Source organism: Schistocerca nitens, chromosome 5 (assembly GCF_023898315.1).
Source record: "Schistocerca nitens isolate TAMUIC-IGC-003100 chromosome 5, iqSchNite1.1, whole genome shotgun sequence".
NCBI lineage: Eukaryota > Metazoa > Arthropoda > Insecta > Orthoptera > Acrididae > Schistocerca > Schistocerca nitens.
In genome coordinates, this window is record NC_064618.1 from 675,093,624 (window position 1) to 675,112,087 (window position 18,464).

The window sequence follows — 18,464 nt, forward strand, 5'->3', positions numbered from 1 at the left end:
CTCCACGTTGTACACCTCTTGTGCAACCGTTAGATGTGTTTGGTTTTCGGCAAGTGAAATACTTTGTGAAAAGATTCTATGATTTTGTGAAGCTGCACAGGTACACAGAGCAGTATTGTTTACGTGATCGTGTGTCAATTATCAAAGTTCAGGCATTCACACATAATCAACTTCGCTCTCCAAAATTCCAGGACATGTTCAGATTTGCTTGGACATATGCAGGATTTGACGGTCTACACACGGAAAAATTTAAAAACGTTAAAAACATATGTTTTGACAGAGCACAGGGAAAACTGTGCGACTGTGAAACTGTTGCATTCATTTGTTGCAGTTTATGTGACAAACTCTTACGTTTTTATCACTTTTTTGGGAGTGATTATCACATCCACAAGAAAACCTAAATCGGGCAAGGTAGAAGAATCTTTTTACCCATTCGCCAAGTGTACAAGTTAGGTGGGTCGACAACATATTCCTGTCATGTGACGCACATGCCGTCACCAGTGTCGTATAGAATATATCAGACGTGTTTTCCTGTGGAGGAATCGGTTGACCTATGGCCTTGGGCTCAAATGTTTTCGGTTCCCATTGGAGAGGCACGTCCTTTCATCTACTAATCGCACGGTTTTGCGGTGCGGTCGCAAAACACAGACACTAAACTTTTTACAGTGAACAGAGACGTCAATGAACGAACGGACGGATCACAACTTTGCGAAAATAAAGAAAGTAAACTTTTCGCTCGAGGGAGGATTTGAACCAAGCACCTCTCGTTCCGCAGCTGCTCACGCTAACCACGGGACCACAGCGCTCCTAAGAGCTCACTATACTTGATGTTGCCTATGTTGCACATGGACTACGCAGTTTGTATATTTTACTTATTTTTTCGTAGTTCCACACATCTTCTTCCTGTTTTCTCGACTGATCTGTGTTCAGTTTTTCAAGGCCTATCCACTGTGCCAAGTTATAACTAAATCTGAGGGGGGGGGTGCGATGGGGAGGTTCCCTTGTAAGCAAATTCAGAAGGATGTAGATTGCAGTAAATACTGGGAGATGATGAAGCTTGCACAGGATAGGGTAGCATGGAGAGCTGCATCAAACCAGTCTCAGGACTGAAGACCACAACAACAACAAAGGTGATAAATGTGGTTCACTGGAGAATTGCCACGAAAAGAAACATGTGGAAAACAAACTAGAATAAGGGAAAGGGTGAGAGCCAATAGGACATGTGTTAAGGCACCAGAGAATAGCTTCTATGGTACTAGAGCGAGCCATAGAGAACAAGAATTGTAGTGGTGGATAAAGAGTGGAATACATACTTTTTCTGTTTTTTTAAGTCATCAGTCGTCTGACTGGTTTGATGAGCCTCACCATGAATTCCTCTTCTGTGGCAACCTCTTCCTCTCAAAGCAGCACTTGTTGCAACCTGTGTCCTCAATTATTGTCTGAATGCATTTCAGTCTCTGTCTTCTACAGCTCCCTCTACTACCATGAAAATCACTCTCTGATGTCTTAACAGATGTCCTATCATCCTTTCCCTTCTCCATGTCAGTATTTTACACATATTCCTTTCCTCTCTGATTCTGCACAGAACCTCCTCATTCCCTATCTTATCAGTCCACCTAGTTTTCAACATTCGTCTGTAGCACATCTCAAACGCTTTGATTCTCTTCTGTTCCAGTTTTCACATAGTCCATGTTTCACTACCATACAGTGCTGTGCTCTAAACATATATTCTCACAAATTTCTTCCTCAAATTAAGGCCTATGTTTGATACTAATAGGCTTCTCTTAGCCAGAATGCCCTCTTTGGCAGTGCTAGTCTGCTTTTTGTGTCCTCCTTGCTCCATCCGTCATTAGTTACTGCCTATGTAGTACAATTCCTTAACTACATCTACTCATGGCCATCAATCCTGATGTTAAGTTTCCTGTTGTTCTCCTTTCTGCTACTTCTCATTACTTTCATCATTCTTCAATTTACTCTCAATCCATATCCGTACTCATTAGACTGTTCATTCTATTCAGCAGATCCTGTAATTCTTCTTCACTTTCACTCAGGGTAGCAATGTTGTCAGTGAATTGTATCACTGATATCCTTTCACCTTGAATTTTAATTCCACCCCTGAACCTTCCTTTATTTCCATAATTGCTTCTTCGAAGTACAGATTGACTACATACCTGTCTTACATCCTTTTTAAACTGGGTATTTCGTTTTTGGTCTTCCTATCTTATTATTCCTTCTTGTTTCTTGTACATATTGTATATTACCTGTCCCTCCCTAAAGCTTACCCATATTTTTCTCAGAATTTCGAACATCTTGCAACATTTTACATTGTTGAAAACTTCTTCCAGGTTGACAAATCCTATGAACATGTCTTCATTTTTCTTTAGTCTTGCTTCCATTATTGGCCACAACATCGGAATTGCCTCTCTAGTGCCTTTACCTTTCCTAAAGCCAAACTGATCGTCATCTAACACATCCTCAAATTTCTTTTCCATTCTTCTGTATGTTATTCTTGTCAGCAACTTGAATGCTTGAGCTGTTAAGCTGACTGTGTGATAATTCTCACACTTGTCAGCTCTTGGAGTCTTTGGAACTGTGTGGGTGACATTTTTCCGAAAGTCAGATGGTACATCGCCAGTCTCATACATGCTACACACCAACGTGTATAGTCATTTTGTTGCTGCTTCCCCCAACTTCCCTCAATGATTTTAGGAATTTTGATGGACTTATCCCTACTACCTTATTTGATCTTAAGACCTCCACAGCGCTCTTAAATTATGATTCTAATATTGGATCCCCTATCTCTTCCATATCGACTCTCGTTTCTCCTTCTATCACATCAGACATTTCTTCACGCTAATAGAGGCCTTCAATGTACATCCTCCACCTCTCTGCTCCCTCCTCTGCATTTAACAGTGGAATTCCTCTTGCACTCTTAATGTTACTGCCCTTGCTTTTAATGTCACCAAACGTTTTCTTGACTTTCCTACAAGCTGAGTCACTCCTTGCTATAATCATTTCTTTTTTGATTTTGTTTCATTTTTCATGCAGCCATTTCATCTTATCTTCCCTGCACTTCCTACTTATTTTATTCCTCAGCGACTTGTATTTCTGTGTTCCTGAATTTCCCTGAACATTTTTGTACTTCCTTCTTTCATCAATCAACTTAAGTATTTCTTCTGTTACCCAAGGGTTCTTCACAGTTAGCCCCTTTCCACCTACGTTTCTCTTTCCAACTTACGTGATGCCATTTTTAGAGCTGTCCATTGCTCTTTAACTGTACTGCCTACTAAGCTGTTCCTTACTGCTGTATCTATAGCCTTAGAGAACTTAAAAAGTATCTTGTCATTCCTTAGTACTTCTGTATTCCACTTCTTTGGATACTGATTCTTCCTGACTAATGTCTTAAACTTCAGCCTAATCTTCATCACTACTACAGTGTGTTCTGAATCTATATCTGCTCCCGGGTATGCCTTACAATTCAGCATCTGATTTCGGAATCTCTGCCTGACCATGATGTGATCAGTAAAACAAGAAATTTTGTTCTGAAATTAGCCCAAAAGCATCTGGCAATTTTGACATTATCTTCATCCACTGGATGCTAAGTGTAAATTAGCAGGAGGGTTTTTGTGGAGCAATAGGTGGGAGGCAGCTGCAAGTTCAGACCAAGAGACATATCAAGATAACTTAACCACATATGACACCCTAGGTTGAGTCGGCTGGAACTTGATTACAAGTATGCACAGCTTCTTCCTGCGCATTACGAGCATTTCGATTCAATGTATGGATGTGTTTCTGGTGGCTGAACAGACCAACCCTGACACAAAACATACATCCACATACATCACACAGAATAGTTGGAGGAGGGTAGAGCTGTAACTGACAGAGCTTCCTTGCCTGTCACTTGGCCTCTTCGCCGCATTTTCCTTCAAAAAAAGTTGACAGCAGTGGATGGCTTGTTCCTCCATAGTAAGCAGCCCACAGCACATTCTTCCCATGTTTGTATCTTTATGCCAGTTGTCCTCGTGATGTGTTTTATCTGGTCCTTGAAATGCTACTGCCTGAGCAGAGTTCACCACAAAGGATTTGGCAGGGAAGTCTTGCATTACTCATGTGATGAATATGGCCTAAGCATCTCAGTTGTTGAGTGATGATGGTTGCCTCAATGCCGCTTAGACGCGCTTCCTCAAGAACCGCATTGTGGGTAATGTGGTTCTCCCACTTAATGTTCAAGATGTGTCTGCCTTTTTGCTGGGGGAAGAGTTCAAGTTTCTTGATATCATGGCAATAGAGTGTCAAAGTTTCACAGCTGTACAGCAACACAGAAGTGACAACAGCTCTGTACACCATGAGTTTGGTATGCAGCTTTAGGTCTTTTTTTTATGAAGACTCTGTCTGTTAACTGTCCAAACGCTGCATGGGCAACCCCTGTTCTTTTATCAACATCTTCACAGGTAAAGGTTTAGAAAAGATGGTTCCGACATATGACAAGTGCTCAACTTGCTCTAGTGCTGTGTCTACGATAGAGATATTGAATTAAGGGAGAGTTAATACTAAGTACCTTCATTTTCCCAGCATTTATGATTCAACCTCAGCAATCATATGCAGTTTTAAAGCAGCTGACTGACAGCTGTAACTCTGGCGGTGTTAGAGGAGGAGATGCAGTGTCTTCAACATACTGTAGTTCTGTCACCCAGGTAACCTGAACACGTCTTTGTGAACAAAGTCTTGCCAGATTGAAGAGACCTCCATAAAAACGAAATTTAATCATCATGCCTTGGTTGTTTGCATATGACTAATACAGCATGGTAGCCATGAACAGAGGAAAGAGGGTTGGAGCAAGCACGCAGCGTTGTTTCAAATCCTGACTGACTGGAAACAAACCCAGTGCAGTGTTACCATGAAGAACTTGCCCAGACACGAAATCAAGTAGAGCTTGAACCATATCCACATAGTGCTCAGGACATCCAGTGTCCATTACCTTCCACATGGCAGATCTAGGCACTGAATCAAAGGATTTTTCAAGGACATACAAAACTAAATTTAGATACTACTGTTGCTCTCTGCATTTTTCATGGAGATGTCTAGCACAAAATATCATATCTATCATGCCTCCGGAGGTTTGGAAATCACACTGAGATTCTGCCAAAATCTTATCTTGGAACCTATTTAATAGAATTCTTGAGAGAATTTTACCTGCAACTGACAACAGCAATATACGATGGTAGTTCCCACACACAGTACGGTCACCTTTATTAGAGATAGTGCTGATAGTAGCATTCTTCCAGTCATCAGGTACTTCTCGAGTTTCCCAAATTAAGAGGATCAGTATAAAAAGTCTAACCTTGAAGGGTGTAGCTCTATTTTGTATCTGTTCCGGAGGAATGTTGTCAGGACCATGAGTCTTTCTTGGTCTCGACTGATTGAGTGTTTTGATAAAGTCTCTGTATGTGGGTGGAAGTGCCATCCAAGATGGTTGGGGTTGCTGAGGGACATTATATAGAACATTGAAGGCACAGTTTAGAAGCACAGAGTAATGTTCCTTCCAACACCCTAAGTTTTCATTCTCAGTTAAAATGATGGAACTGCTAGCAGTCTTCAGTGTTCTAGATGAGGATTGAATTGGATGATATATCTCCTTCACGCCTGCATAGAAGTTTTGTAGGTCACAGTCATCAGATAATTTTTGCAGTTCTTCAGCTTTTTGTAGCTACCAGTTATTCTTGATTTCTCTATAGATGACGGAGAACTGAGTGCTTTCCGTGACCTGCCACACTTCCAATCTCACACCATGATTTAGGATGATTAAATAATATGTTGGGTGAAACCAATAATATGCCGGTCCTGGGTCAAATCACACCAACTACACCATTTTCCTTGCAATGTATATTCAAGGACTGTATACTCTCTCCTTCATGTATGACTCAAGTATTTATGAGCCCTTAGCTATTTATTTCTTGCCATTATTTTTACACTTATAATTAGTCTGTTCTTACACAAATGCAATATGTATTGGAAGAGTGTAACATAAAACGCAGTGTATGATTCTCAATAAATGAATAATAGTCAGGGCCTCTTTTGTCATCGGCAACATATGTCTTCCTTTAAGTGCAGCCACAACATGACAATACACTGCACTTTGGAGGACTTAAGATCAAATAAGGCAGAAGTGATAGATAAAAGTTCATCAGAATTTCTAAAATCATTGAGGGAAGTAGCAACAAAATGACTATTCACATTGGTGGGTAGAATGTACAAGACTGGCGATGTATCGTCTGACTTTCGGAAAAATATCATCCACACAGTTCCGAAGACTCCAAGAGCTGACAGGTGCGAGAATTATCGCGCAGTCAGGTTAACAGCTCAAGCATTCAAATTGCTGACAAGAATAATATACAGAAGAATGGAACAGAAAATTGAGGAAGTGTTAGTTGACGATCAGTTTGGTTTTAGGAAAGGTAAAGGCACCAGAGAGGCAAATCTGATGTTGCAGTCGACAATGGAAGCAAGACCAAAGAAAAATCAAGACATGTTCATAGGATTTGTCAACCTGGAAAAAGTGTTCAACAATGTAAAATTTTGCAAGATGTTCGAAATTCTAAGAAAAACATGGGTAATCTATAGGGAGAGATGGATAATATACAATATGTACAAGAACCAAGAGGGAATAATACGAGTGGAAGAAGAAACACGAAAAGCTTGGATTAAAAAGGGTAAAGACAGGTATGTAGTCAATCTGTACTTCAAAGAAGCAATGATGAAAATAAAAGAAAGGTATCACACAACAAAATACTAAAGCACAATGAAAAAGAGTGCTAATGAAATAATCATGATTGTAATTTGGTTGTCTGCCTAACAAGGGCTACAAATTACATGAGTGAAAGGTTGGAGCCTTTTGAAAAATGAGAGTTAGACAGTTAAATGTACCATAGAACATTTGAACAATTCGTTTATCAAAAAGATGTGGAACAAGTGAGTTTACAGAATATGTAAATAATATTAGTGCTAACATTAACAAACACACTATTTTTAATCCTATCCATACAATTATACTTAAAAACTGCCCCCCCCCCCCATAAACACAGTGAGTTTTAATTTAACCTTGATCATATTTTGTTAATGTAATTCGGTCTGAATACTACTGAAATGTAATTCTCAACAACCATTTTTTTGTTTCATGACTTTTTACTTTCCACAAAAAAGGACCACTATCCTAAACATTTTACAATAACTTTTGATGTTGTACACACAAATAATTTTCATATATCTACAATAATATGAAAAATTGTTGATATCCCAATATGGACTTTCCACTGTTTAATTTTCAAATATGTTTACTCTACAAAGTGAGAAACATTAGTTTGACATTTCACAGCTATGCTGTTACAAAAATATAGTTACATGCTTGTTAGAGGTCAAGGAAGTAAATAAATACAATGACAATTAAGTAAATAATAAAGTAGCATTTATTTTGGAAGAGACTGTTCTACACGTCTGCTTATTGTAATGCAAGTAAAATCTAGCAATACTTTCAGTTGCTTTACATTTAATTAATTTAAATATTTTATAAATAAATTATTTCACCTGATTTAATTAGCCTTAAAATACTTTTGCTACAATGTTAAGTAAATATTTTCTCTTTCACAATTAATATCCCCACCTTGTTAATGGCATGTCCCATATGTGGTTTTCCATTGGCGTATGGAGGGCCATCATGCAGTATGAACTCTGGATCCTTAGTGTGTTCTCTTTGCCATGAATATAACGAGGAGAATCTGCATTTCTAAATAAAACCATATATTATGAGTATGATGAACAAAGATGATACAGAACACTGGTCATCTTCAAAAAGATAGTACCTTAATTGTTTATACTATCAGCTGCACAGCTGAGATAACATTTTCATTGTTCAACACAATATTTGATTATTCATCTAGTTGCCAAAATTTTCTGTAGAAGAATGGAATTGTCAACACGGCAGAATAACCAAAATATACGTTCTCATTATCTATGTATCTATCTATAATGTGAGACAGGTGCGGAATATAAGGTTTATTAAGTTACTTGTACAAAAGTACCCTTTAATTGTGAAAATGGTAAATAACACAAAAATGTTTGATACAGCAGTGAAAGCAATATATCTTCAGGTTTTATTCCCACCTAACACTGTTAATTCTCAACATCCCTGATAGGTGGCATGCGCAAATGAATTATTCCAACAGTCATCAAGGAGTTGTACAACAGCGCTACTGTTCAGAGACAATTTTGGACTAAATATTGCAAGTTGCCACCTCAAAGACAAACTGTTACTAACTGGTACAATCGTTGGAGAGTGCTGACCGATCCTAATGTCCCAAATGCAGCATGCTATGTGATGTAAGTCCAGTTTCAGCGAAACAATTTCATATATAACAGCTTGTCTTTGAGGTGGTGGCTTGTTATATTTAGTCCTGAACTGTTTCTAGAGCGTAGTAGTAGATTTGGATTTGTGAAAGCATATAAACAACACTGTGCTCATTCTGCACTGTTATATGACTCCATGATAACTGTTGGAATAACTTACTCATGCATGCCCCCCCTGGTGGGAACATTGGGAACTAATAGTGTTACGCGGAAATAAAACCTAAAGGTATACAGCATTCAGTGCTGTATCACACAATTCTGTAAGTTATTTACCCTTTTCACAATTAAAGATTACTTTTGTATACCTAATTTATAAACACCCTGCACTTAAAAATAACAGCAATGATAGTAGTACAGGGGATATCTCCATAAACCTGATGACACTTGAGCACACTGGGTGTGCTCCTTACGCCGTTGCAATTCTGTGATAAAAAATGTCATGTTGCTTCTGTGAACAATCTAAGATATACACATTTGCCTTCCAGCAATATAAAAATTGACCAGTTTCACAATTAATTCTAGTTTTTTTTTTTTTTTTTCCTCTTAAAATAATTGTTGCCTGTCTATACTTACTACCCAGGTCTCCAAATATGTGGAGTTTTCATGTGTATATATAACACTAACCAAAATTACCTTGCTGTGCTGGTACTGCGAACGGCTGAAAGCAAGGGGAAACTACAGCCATAATTTTTCCCTACGGCATGCAGCTTTACTGTGTGGTTAAATGATGATGGCGTCCTCTTGGGTAAAATACTCCGGAGGTAAAATAGTCCCCCATTTGGATCTCTGGGCAAGGACTACTCAAGAGGATGTCGTTATCAGGAGAAAGAAAACTGACGTTCTATGGATCGGAGCGTGGAATGTCAGATCCCTTAATCAGGCAGGTAGGTTAGAAAATTTAAAACGGGAAATGGATAGGTTAAAGTTACATACAGTGGGAATTAGTGAAGTTCAGTGGCACGAGGAACATGACTTCTGGTCAGGTGACTATAGGGTTACAAATACAAAATCAAATAGGGGTAATGCAGGAGTAGGTTTAACAATGAATTTAAAAAATAAGAGTGCAGGTAAGCTAGTACAAACAGTGTAGTGAATGCATTATTGTGGCCAAGACAGACTCGAAGCCCACCACAGTAGTACAAGTTTATATGCCAACTAGCTCCGCAGATGACGAAGAGATTGATGAAATGTATGATGAGATAAAAGGAATTATTCAGATAGTGAAGGGAGATGAAAATTTAATGGTCACGGGTGACTGGAATTCGATAGTAGGAAAAGGAAGAGAAGGAAACATAGTAAGTGAATGTGGAATGGGGGTAAGGAATGAAAGAGGAAGCTGCCTGGCAGAATTTAGCATAGAGCATAACTTAATCATAGCTAACATTTGGTTCAAGAATCGTGAAAGAAGGTTGTATACATGGGAGAGGCCTGGAGATACTGGAAGGTTTCAGATAGATTATATAATGGTAAGACAGGGATTTAGGAACCAGGTTTTAAATTTTAAGACTTTTCCAGGGCCAGATGTGGACTCTGACCACAATCTATTGGTTATGAACTGTAGATTAAAACTGAAGAAACTGCAAAAAGGTGGGAATTTGAGGAGATGGGACCTGGATAAACTGAAAGAACCAGAGGTTGTAGAGAGTTTCAGGGAGAGCATTTGGGAACAATTGACAAGAATGGGGGAAAGAAATACAGTAGATCAAGAATGGGTAGCTTTGAGAGATGAAATAGTGAAGGCAGCAGAGGCTCAAGTACGTAAAAAGACAAGGGCTAATAGATATCCTTGGGTAACAGAAGAAATATTGAATTTAATTGATGAAAGGAGAAAATATAAAAATGCAGTAAATGATGCAGGCAAAAAGGAATACTGATGTCTAAAAAATGAGATCGACAGGGATGGCTAGAGGGCAAATGTAAGGATATAGAGGCATATAACACTAGGAGTAAGACAGATACTGCCTACAGGAAAATTAAATAGACCTTGGAGAAAAGAGAACCACTTTTATGAATATCAAGAGCTCAGTTGGAAACCCAGTTCTAAGCAAAGAAGGGAAAGGAGATAGGTGGAATGATTACATAGATGGTCTGTACAAGGGCGATGTACACTCATGCTCATGAATTAAGGATAATGTTGATACATTGTGGCACAACATTCTGGTGGGCGGTTTGCAGGTTTAAATCACCTCGGGTATGACCATGCGGTGCATTTGACCTGTGGTTGTCGCACAGTGGTGCTGACAGCAGTCGACATATGCAGGGGTGTGTTGGTGCATGTCAGAGTACGGTGCAGCGAGTAAGTGTGCAGACGTTTTCAGACGTGCTAATGGTGACTGTGTGTTGAAAATGGCTCAAAGAACACATATTGATGACGTTATGAAGGGTAGAATACTAGGGCAACTGGAGGCTGGTCAAAAACAGCAGGTCGTAGCATGGGCCCTCTGTGTGCCACAAAGTGTGATTTCAAGATTACGGCAACGATTCCAGCAGACAGGAAACGTGTCCAGGAGCTACAGTACGGGACGTCTGCTGTGTACAACACCACAACAAGACCGATATCTCACCATCAGTGCCCGCAGACGGCCACAGAGTACTGCAAGGTAGCCTTGCTTGGGACCTTACCACAGCCACTAGAACAGTCGTCTCCAGCCACACAGTCTACTGACAACTGAACAGACATGATTTATTTCCCTGGAGACCTGCAAGGTGCATTCCACTGACCCCTGGTCACAGGAGAGCCCGCAAAGCCTGGTATCGACACAGTACATGGTATTTGGAACATTGGTCAGAGGTTATGTTCACGGACGAGTTCAGGTATAGTCTGAACAGTGATTCACGCCGAGTTTTCATCTGGCATGAACCAGGAACCAGATACCAACCCCTTAATGTCCTTGAAAGTGTCCTGTATGGAGGCCATGGTTTGATAGTGTGGGGTGGGATTATGATTGGTGCACGTACACCCCTGCATGTCTTTGACAGAGGAACTGTAACAGGTCTGATTTAATGGGATGTCATTTTGCACCAGTATGTCTGCCTTTTCAGGGGTGCAGTGGGTCCCACCTTCCTCCTGGTGGATGATAATGCACAGCCCCACCGAGCTGCCATCATGGAGGAATACCTTGAGACAGAAGATATCAGGTGAATGGAGTGGCCTGCCTGTTCTCCAGACCTAAACCCCATCGAGCACATCGGGGATGCTCTCGGTCGACATATTGCTGCATGTCTTCAAACCCCTAGGACACTTCAGGAGCTCCAACAGGTACTGGTGCAAGAATGGGAGGCTATAACCCAGCAGCTGCTCAGTCACCTGATCCAGAGTATGCCAACCCGTTGTGCGGCCTGTGTACGTGTGCATGGTGATCGTATCCCATATTGATGTCGGGGTACACGTGCAGGAAACAATGGCTTTTTGTAGCACATGTGTTACAGTACGGTTTTCTCAATTTATCACAAACGCTGTGGACTTGCAGATCTGTGGTGTGTGTGTGTTCCCTATGTGCCTATGCAATTAGCACCAGTTTTGTGTAGTGCCACATTGTGTGGCACCACATTCTGCAATTATCCTTAGATTTATGAGCATGAGTGTACTTGAGGACGATATTATGGAAATCGAAGAGCATGTAGATGAAGATGAAATGGGAGATATGATACTGCATGAAGAGTTTGACAGAGCACTGAAAGATGTAAGTTGAAACAAGGCCCTGGGAGTAGACAACATTCCATTAGAACTACTGATAGCCTTGGGAGAGCCAGCCCTGACAAAACTCCACCATCTGGCGAACAAGATGTATGAGACAGGCGAAGTACACTCAGACCTCAAGAAGAATATAATAATTCCAATCCAAAAGAAAGCAGGTGTTGACAGACATGAAAATAAACAAACTATCAGTTTAATAAGCCATGGCTGCAAAATACTAACATGAATTCTTTACAGACGAATGGAAAAACTGGTAGAAGCCAACCTCAGGGAAGATCAGTTTGGATTCCGTAGAAATGTTGGAACACATGGGGCAATACTGACCCTAAGACTTATCCTAGAAGATAGATTAAGGAAAGGCAAACCTATGTTTCTAGCGTTTGTAGACTTAGAGAAAGCTTTTGACAGTGTTGACTGGAATACTCTCTTTCAAATTCTGAAAGTGCCAGGGGTAAAATACAGGGAGCGAAAGGCTATTTACAATTTATTTACAATTTGTACAGAAACCATATAGCAGTTATAAGAGTCGAGGGTCATGAAAGGGAAGCAGTGGTTGAGAAAGGAGTGAGACAGGGTTGTAGCCTCTCCCCAATGTTATTCAATCTATATATTAAGCAAGTAGTAAAGGAAACAAAAGAAAAATTCATAGTAGGAATTAAAATCCATGGAGAAGAAATAAAAATTTTGAGATTCACTGATGACATTGTAATTCTGTCAGAGAGAGCATAGGACCTGGAAGAGCAGTTGGACGGAATAGACAGTGTCTTGAAAGGAGGATATAAAATGAACATCAACAAAAGCAAAACAAGGATAATGGAAAGTAGTAGAATTAAATTGGGTGATGCTGAGGGAATTAGATTAGGAATGGGACACTTAAAGTAGTAAATGAGTTTTGCTATTTGGGGAACAAAATAACTGATGATGGTCGAAGTATAGAGGATATAAAATGTAGACTGGTAATGGCAAGGGAAGCACTTCTCAAGAAGAGAAATTTGTTAACATAGAGTATAGATTTAAATGTCAGGAAGATTTTTCTGAAAGTATTTGTGGGGAGTGTTGCCATATATGGAAGTGAAACATGAATGATAAATAGTTTAGACAAAAAGAGAACAGAAGCTTTCAAAATGTGGTGCCACAGAAAAATGCTGAAGATTAGATGAGTTGACCACATAACTAATGAGGAGGTATTGAATAGAATTGGGGAGAAGAGAAATTTGCGGCACAACTTGATTAGATGAAGGGATCGGTTGGTAAGACATGCTCTGAGGCATCAAGGAATCACCAATTTGGTACTGGAAGGCAGCATGGAGGGTCAAAATCATACAGTAGTTACTGGGATATAAGAAGCTTGCACAGGATAGAGTAGCATGGAGAGCTGCATCAAACCAGATATCTCTGTGTGTGTGTGTGTGTGTGTGTGATTTAGCAGGTCTCCCACTAAACGTATATTTTTTGGTATTTAGAGAAAGGTGTTTGTGTATATCTAACAGCCTTTTCAGTACCTGCAATAGTAACATACTGGATGACTGGCTGATTTGGACTTGTAACCTTAGTCCACATGATCTTGCTATATTACTTTGAACATCTGAAAGCAAAGAGAAACTGAATCCATTATATTTCCTGAGGGCATGCAACTCTGCTGTGTGGCTTAATGATTATGCATCCTCTGGGATAAAATACTCTGGAGGTAAAAAAAAGTCCTCTGTTCTGATATCCAGGTGAGAAATGCTTGGTAAGAAGTTTCCACCAGAAAAAATAAATCTGGTTTTCTATAGGCTGTAGAGTGGAACATCAGATTCTTAACCATTCAGGTGGATTACAGAACTTTTGCAAGAGGAATGGATATGTTGAAGTTAGATATAGTGGGAAGTAGTGAAGAGCAGAGACAGGACGGCTAAGATTTCTGGTCAGATGAATATACAGTTATCAATGCAAAATCAAATAGGGATAACACAGGAGTAGGACCAATAATGAATAAAAAATAGGACTGCAGGTGACCTATTACCTGCAGAGTGAACACATTATCATAGCAAACACAGACACAAAGCCAATAACAACCACAGTAGTACAATTGTATATGCCTACTAGCTTTGCATATTATGATGAGACTAAATAATGTATGATGTCATAAAAAAAAATTCAATTAATTAATAGAGACAAAAATTTAACCGTGGTCTGTGAACTAGAATTCAATAGCAGGAAAAATAAGGGAATGGAAAAACAATGGGAGAACATGGACGTTGGTAAAGAAATGAAAGGGGAAGCAACCTAATAGAATGTTAGGCCTATACATAATACATTTTAAACCTAGTAGAATGTTAGACCTATACATAACAATTTAATTAATTCAAGCACTTTTTTTTAAAAAAAAAGATTTGTGAATGAAAGTTGTACACATGGAAAGAGACCTGCAGATACAAGAAGACTTTGGATAGATTATGTTTTGGTAAAACACAATTTGAACTGCAAACATTTCCATGGGCAGATGTATATTCTGATCATAATTTACTGCTTGTAGACTATGGCTTAAAACTGGAGAAATTGCAGAAAGTAGGTAATTAAAGACAGAAGACCTGCATCATGAATTGAAACAGCCAGTGGCAGCTGAGTATTTCAAAATAAGTGTTACGCGAAGACTGAATGAATCAGGAAAAAATAAGAAAACACTGACCATTCAGAGGAGAATATGTGCATAGCTATTAAACACACAGTTGTCAGCAGTGGTTTTCCCTACAGGAAGACCCTTAAAAATTCAGTTTACTTCAGTATCAATAGTATTAAAAACCCATGTTAAAGAGTGTTTATTTCAAAAAGCTCTGCTATCTTACAGAGCAGGTGTTCCAACAGTAAATCACAGGTGTAAATATTAACTTTAGAAACATAAGGTCAGTGACCTAGTAGTTACTTGAAAAATTTTAACATGTTATTTCGTGAGAGTTTCTAGTCTTTGTTAGTCTCTGCCTTGCCATATTAAAATCCTGTTTGCTTCTAGTGCCGTGATGGCATATGTTAACCGGGTATCAGATCCACTTAAGTTGTTGTCAACAAAAAGTAATGGTGCACAGATACATGGATCTATAACTGTCAGTTACTTCAGCTTCAAAAAAGGAGACAGAAGTTTTTCTTGGAACTGAATTTGCTCATTATTCAGTTACCTTTTTCTTACTACTAATTTCTGGATCTCACTGACATAACAGCCTTGGCCCTGTATCATTATTCTGTAGATGGTGTGTAACTTTTCTGCCTAACAGGCATATGTATCAATTCAGTATCAGTCTGAAGAAAACTACAGTAGGTAATGGATACTGGCTAGTAGCAAGAGTGCACAGAGCTATATCTTGTGAAATACCACAACTACTGATCACAAGCTTTTACTTGGCCCCTGAGCAGTGGGTACTATGAGTGGAAGCTTGCACTCTGCTCTTAGCACATTGACTACTGAGACAAGCCCCAACTTGTCCTCCCTGAGCAGGCAGCTCATGGCAGAATTGACATGGATGTTGGTGGTTAAGTCGTTAAAAGCACCAGCTACAGCGTCTTAGCTCATATTTTTGTTAAATAATATTAACAACCACTATGCACAACACCACAATGGATCGACACTATATTCTCAACGGTTATTTATTGTTACGGCACACAACAGTGTTACACAGCTAAGGTTGGTAATGAGCGTAAACACTCTAGAGCAGTGTGAAGTCAGTCGACTTCCACCAATCATAGAGGAGCCAAGATGAAGTGTGTGACCAATTCCATCTTTCTCTAAGCTCTATGAAACTAACTGCCCCCCCCCCCCCCCCACCACCACCACCATGGATTCTTGAAATATTCTTGATTACCACAACATAGTATCAATGTTTCACAGATTATTGTAAAGGTCAAATGATAGAACAGACTGCACAAAACTATCATGCAGATCGCAAAAGTGCGCTCATAAAGGACAATATGTGGAACATGTTTCTGAGATCTGGTAACCTCCTTAAAAATGGATAAGGGCAAAGGAATGAAAGAAATCGCTAAAAATACATGTGATACATTGGTAGTGTGATATTATGAGAGCATGCCAATGGTGAGCTGGAACAAATTAGAAGAAATTCAGCACAAAATTGCATCTTTGGTACTGAATGGGAAACTTTGGGAACATCCATTACATGAAATGTTTCCAAAATAAACAACTACCTGTAGACACCTAGGACTTTAATTGGATGAGAAATGGCTGTAAGAGGATCCTAAACTGAATATACTGTAGAGCCAGCAGCTAATGCACAAATTAACCATGGTCAGCTATGTGAAATACAAACTACACTTATGAGCAGTTCAAATTTACCACAGATCACCCTACCAAATGACAATCACTTGGAAAAAAACTTGTATCTAATGAAGATTATTACCACTGGTGGGCCATTATCACATTTTTCAAACACAGTTTTAATGCTTCAGTAATATTTTTTATCGTGTTATAGTATCTGGAATTATCAGTTAAAGTGTGATATTGGCCCAACTCTGAAATCTTAGTTGTGGTGACATATTGATCTGTAGTGCAGCCCAGGCTAGGTTACAGTGGAAGGCCACAATTTGGTTGTGAATTGGCAAAGACAATGCACGTGAAAGCAGAAAATCTGGTTGAAGGAACAAACTGACCAGTAGTGAAGACTAACATTTATATCTGCATCATATCGGTAACTTGCAAACACTTCCTAAATCCATCCACCACTATGGCAGCAAAATGTCAGAATCGCAGAAAGTTAAATTGTCTCTACAATAATGTAATGCAATGTAATATTATACCCCATAACAAAAAGAAATCGTGTTTGACAAAAGGAATAAGCCAAGATTATTCACTGTACTAAATCTATATAAGTCTCCCTTTCCTTGACAACAACTACAGAAATTGGGCCAGTGGTTTATTAGTTTTAAAGAATGTGTGACGCCGACTGAAGATGCAGAGATAGGAATCAAACCAGTCATACGAAACCAATTACAGAGAAGTAAATTGCATTTATTAGGCATCATTCTGTTCTTTCCTTTTGAATATTGCAGTTAAATAACTATTCACACTCAAAGCTACATTGCAGTTCAGCAAACAGGGAAAACCAACACAAAAATATCACAAAGTCCTATCCAGTATAAATACAAGCACAGTGGTGAAAATAAAAGCATACCATCTTCTGGTGGGGGTTCAAATTCACTGTCCTTCATTAGTAATTTTAAATTAATAATATAATAGGCCTAATTGCTTTGAACATTCAAATTCTCCGCCCTTTATTAGTATTTTGAAATTAAAGAAGTATGTAGTCGCCATCATAATATTCGATGTATTATTCATTTATGGTTGTGAAATGTTCTGTAATCGGGTAGCAAGTCAAAATTTCCGTTGACTGAAAATCACATGTAGTTCGAGCAAATGATTTACTCCCACCGTGACATTCCCGGGCCACCCACAACTAAGATAAATGTTGTTCAGCATCTTTTAACATGTCAAGTGCAATTACCAACAGCTGCAATTCCAAACAAATGACACAGTTTGTCTTCTTACTAAATATGTTCCATGCGATAATATGAAACATTACTTTAGGCGTATCTGCATAATGTCTTTTGTAGTCTACCCTAATTGACGCAAATATAACAGAAAAATAATGAAGTGCGCAATACGGATACAACATTTTCAGGTGAGTCTAGACGAAGGAAGAATTCACCGGTACGAACATTACACCATGGCTGTTGCTTCAAGCAAGAATTGAGAAACATTTGAAGTATATAGCTAATAATAAGCCTCTTTTTAACGCTTATAAAGCAATATGTATCGTACTTCGTAAATAAACCTGTCACGCTCAGCTCTTTTTCTGCCTTCTATCCTTGCTGGAAACTTAGTGTTAGGAAGGTTCACTGTGTCCGAATACTTCTTTCTAACAGCCTTTCCTTCATGTTTGACGCTTGTATCTGAAGAACTGTAACGGTTCAACTTCTTGAAACAACGATAATGCACTGGCCTCCTCACTAAATAATTAAATCCAGTCATTTTGATGCATAGCACAACACAAAACCAAAATATTTACATTTGGATTTGAATTACACTTGGCAAAGTCTTTGAAAGAAAGACACATACACATTCATACCAAAGAGTTTCAAGAATATCTAACCCCTTGGTCTGTATTTTCATCTTTGATATATTGTGATACTCGATGTTTGAACCGATATTGTACAGAAATCACCTACTTCAGAGGTGATTTATGTAAAATATCGGTTCAAACATCGAGTATCACCTACTTCAGAGGTGATTTATGTACAATATCGGTTCAAACATCGAGTATCACAATATATCAAAGATGAAAATACACCTACTTCAGGGGGGACAAGAAAGGAGCCTCCA

General features: G+C 39.0%; 1 protein-coding gene across 1 annotated transcript in view; it reads right to left on the reverse strand.

Annotated features, from left to right (window-relative positions):
- The window catches only part of LOC126259852 (isoleucine--tRNA ligase, mitochondrial), a 96,585-nt gene extending 78,413 nt beyond the window's left edge, over nucleotides 1-18,172 (reverse strand). Inside the window, exons 1-2 of the mRNA XM_049956907.1 lie at nucleotides 17,904-18,172; nucleotides 7,658-7,780 (exon numbers count right to left, since the gene is read on the reverse strand). Coding sequence (XP_049812864.1) covers nucleotides 7,658-7,780; nucleotides 17,904-18,113 — 333 coding nt within the window. The 5' untranslated portion in view covers nucleotides 18,114-18,172. The remainder of the gene's footprint in view (nucleotides 1-7,657; nucleotides 7,781-17,903) is intronic.
- Between the last annotated feature and the right edge of the window lie 292 nt (nucleotides 18,173-18,464).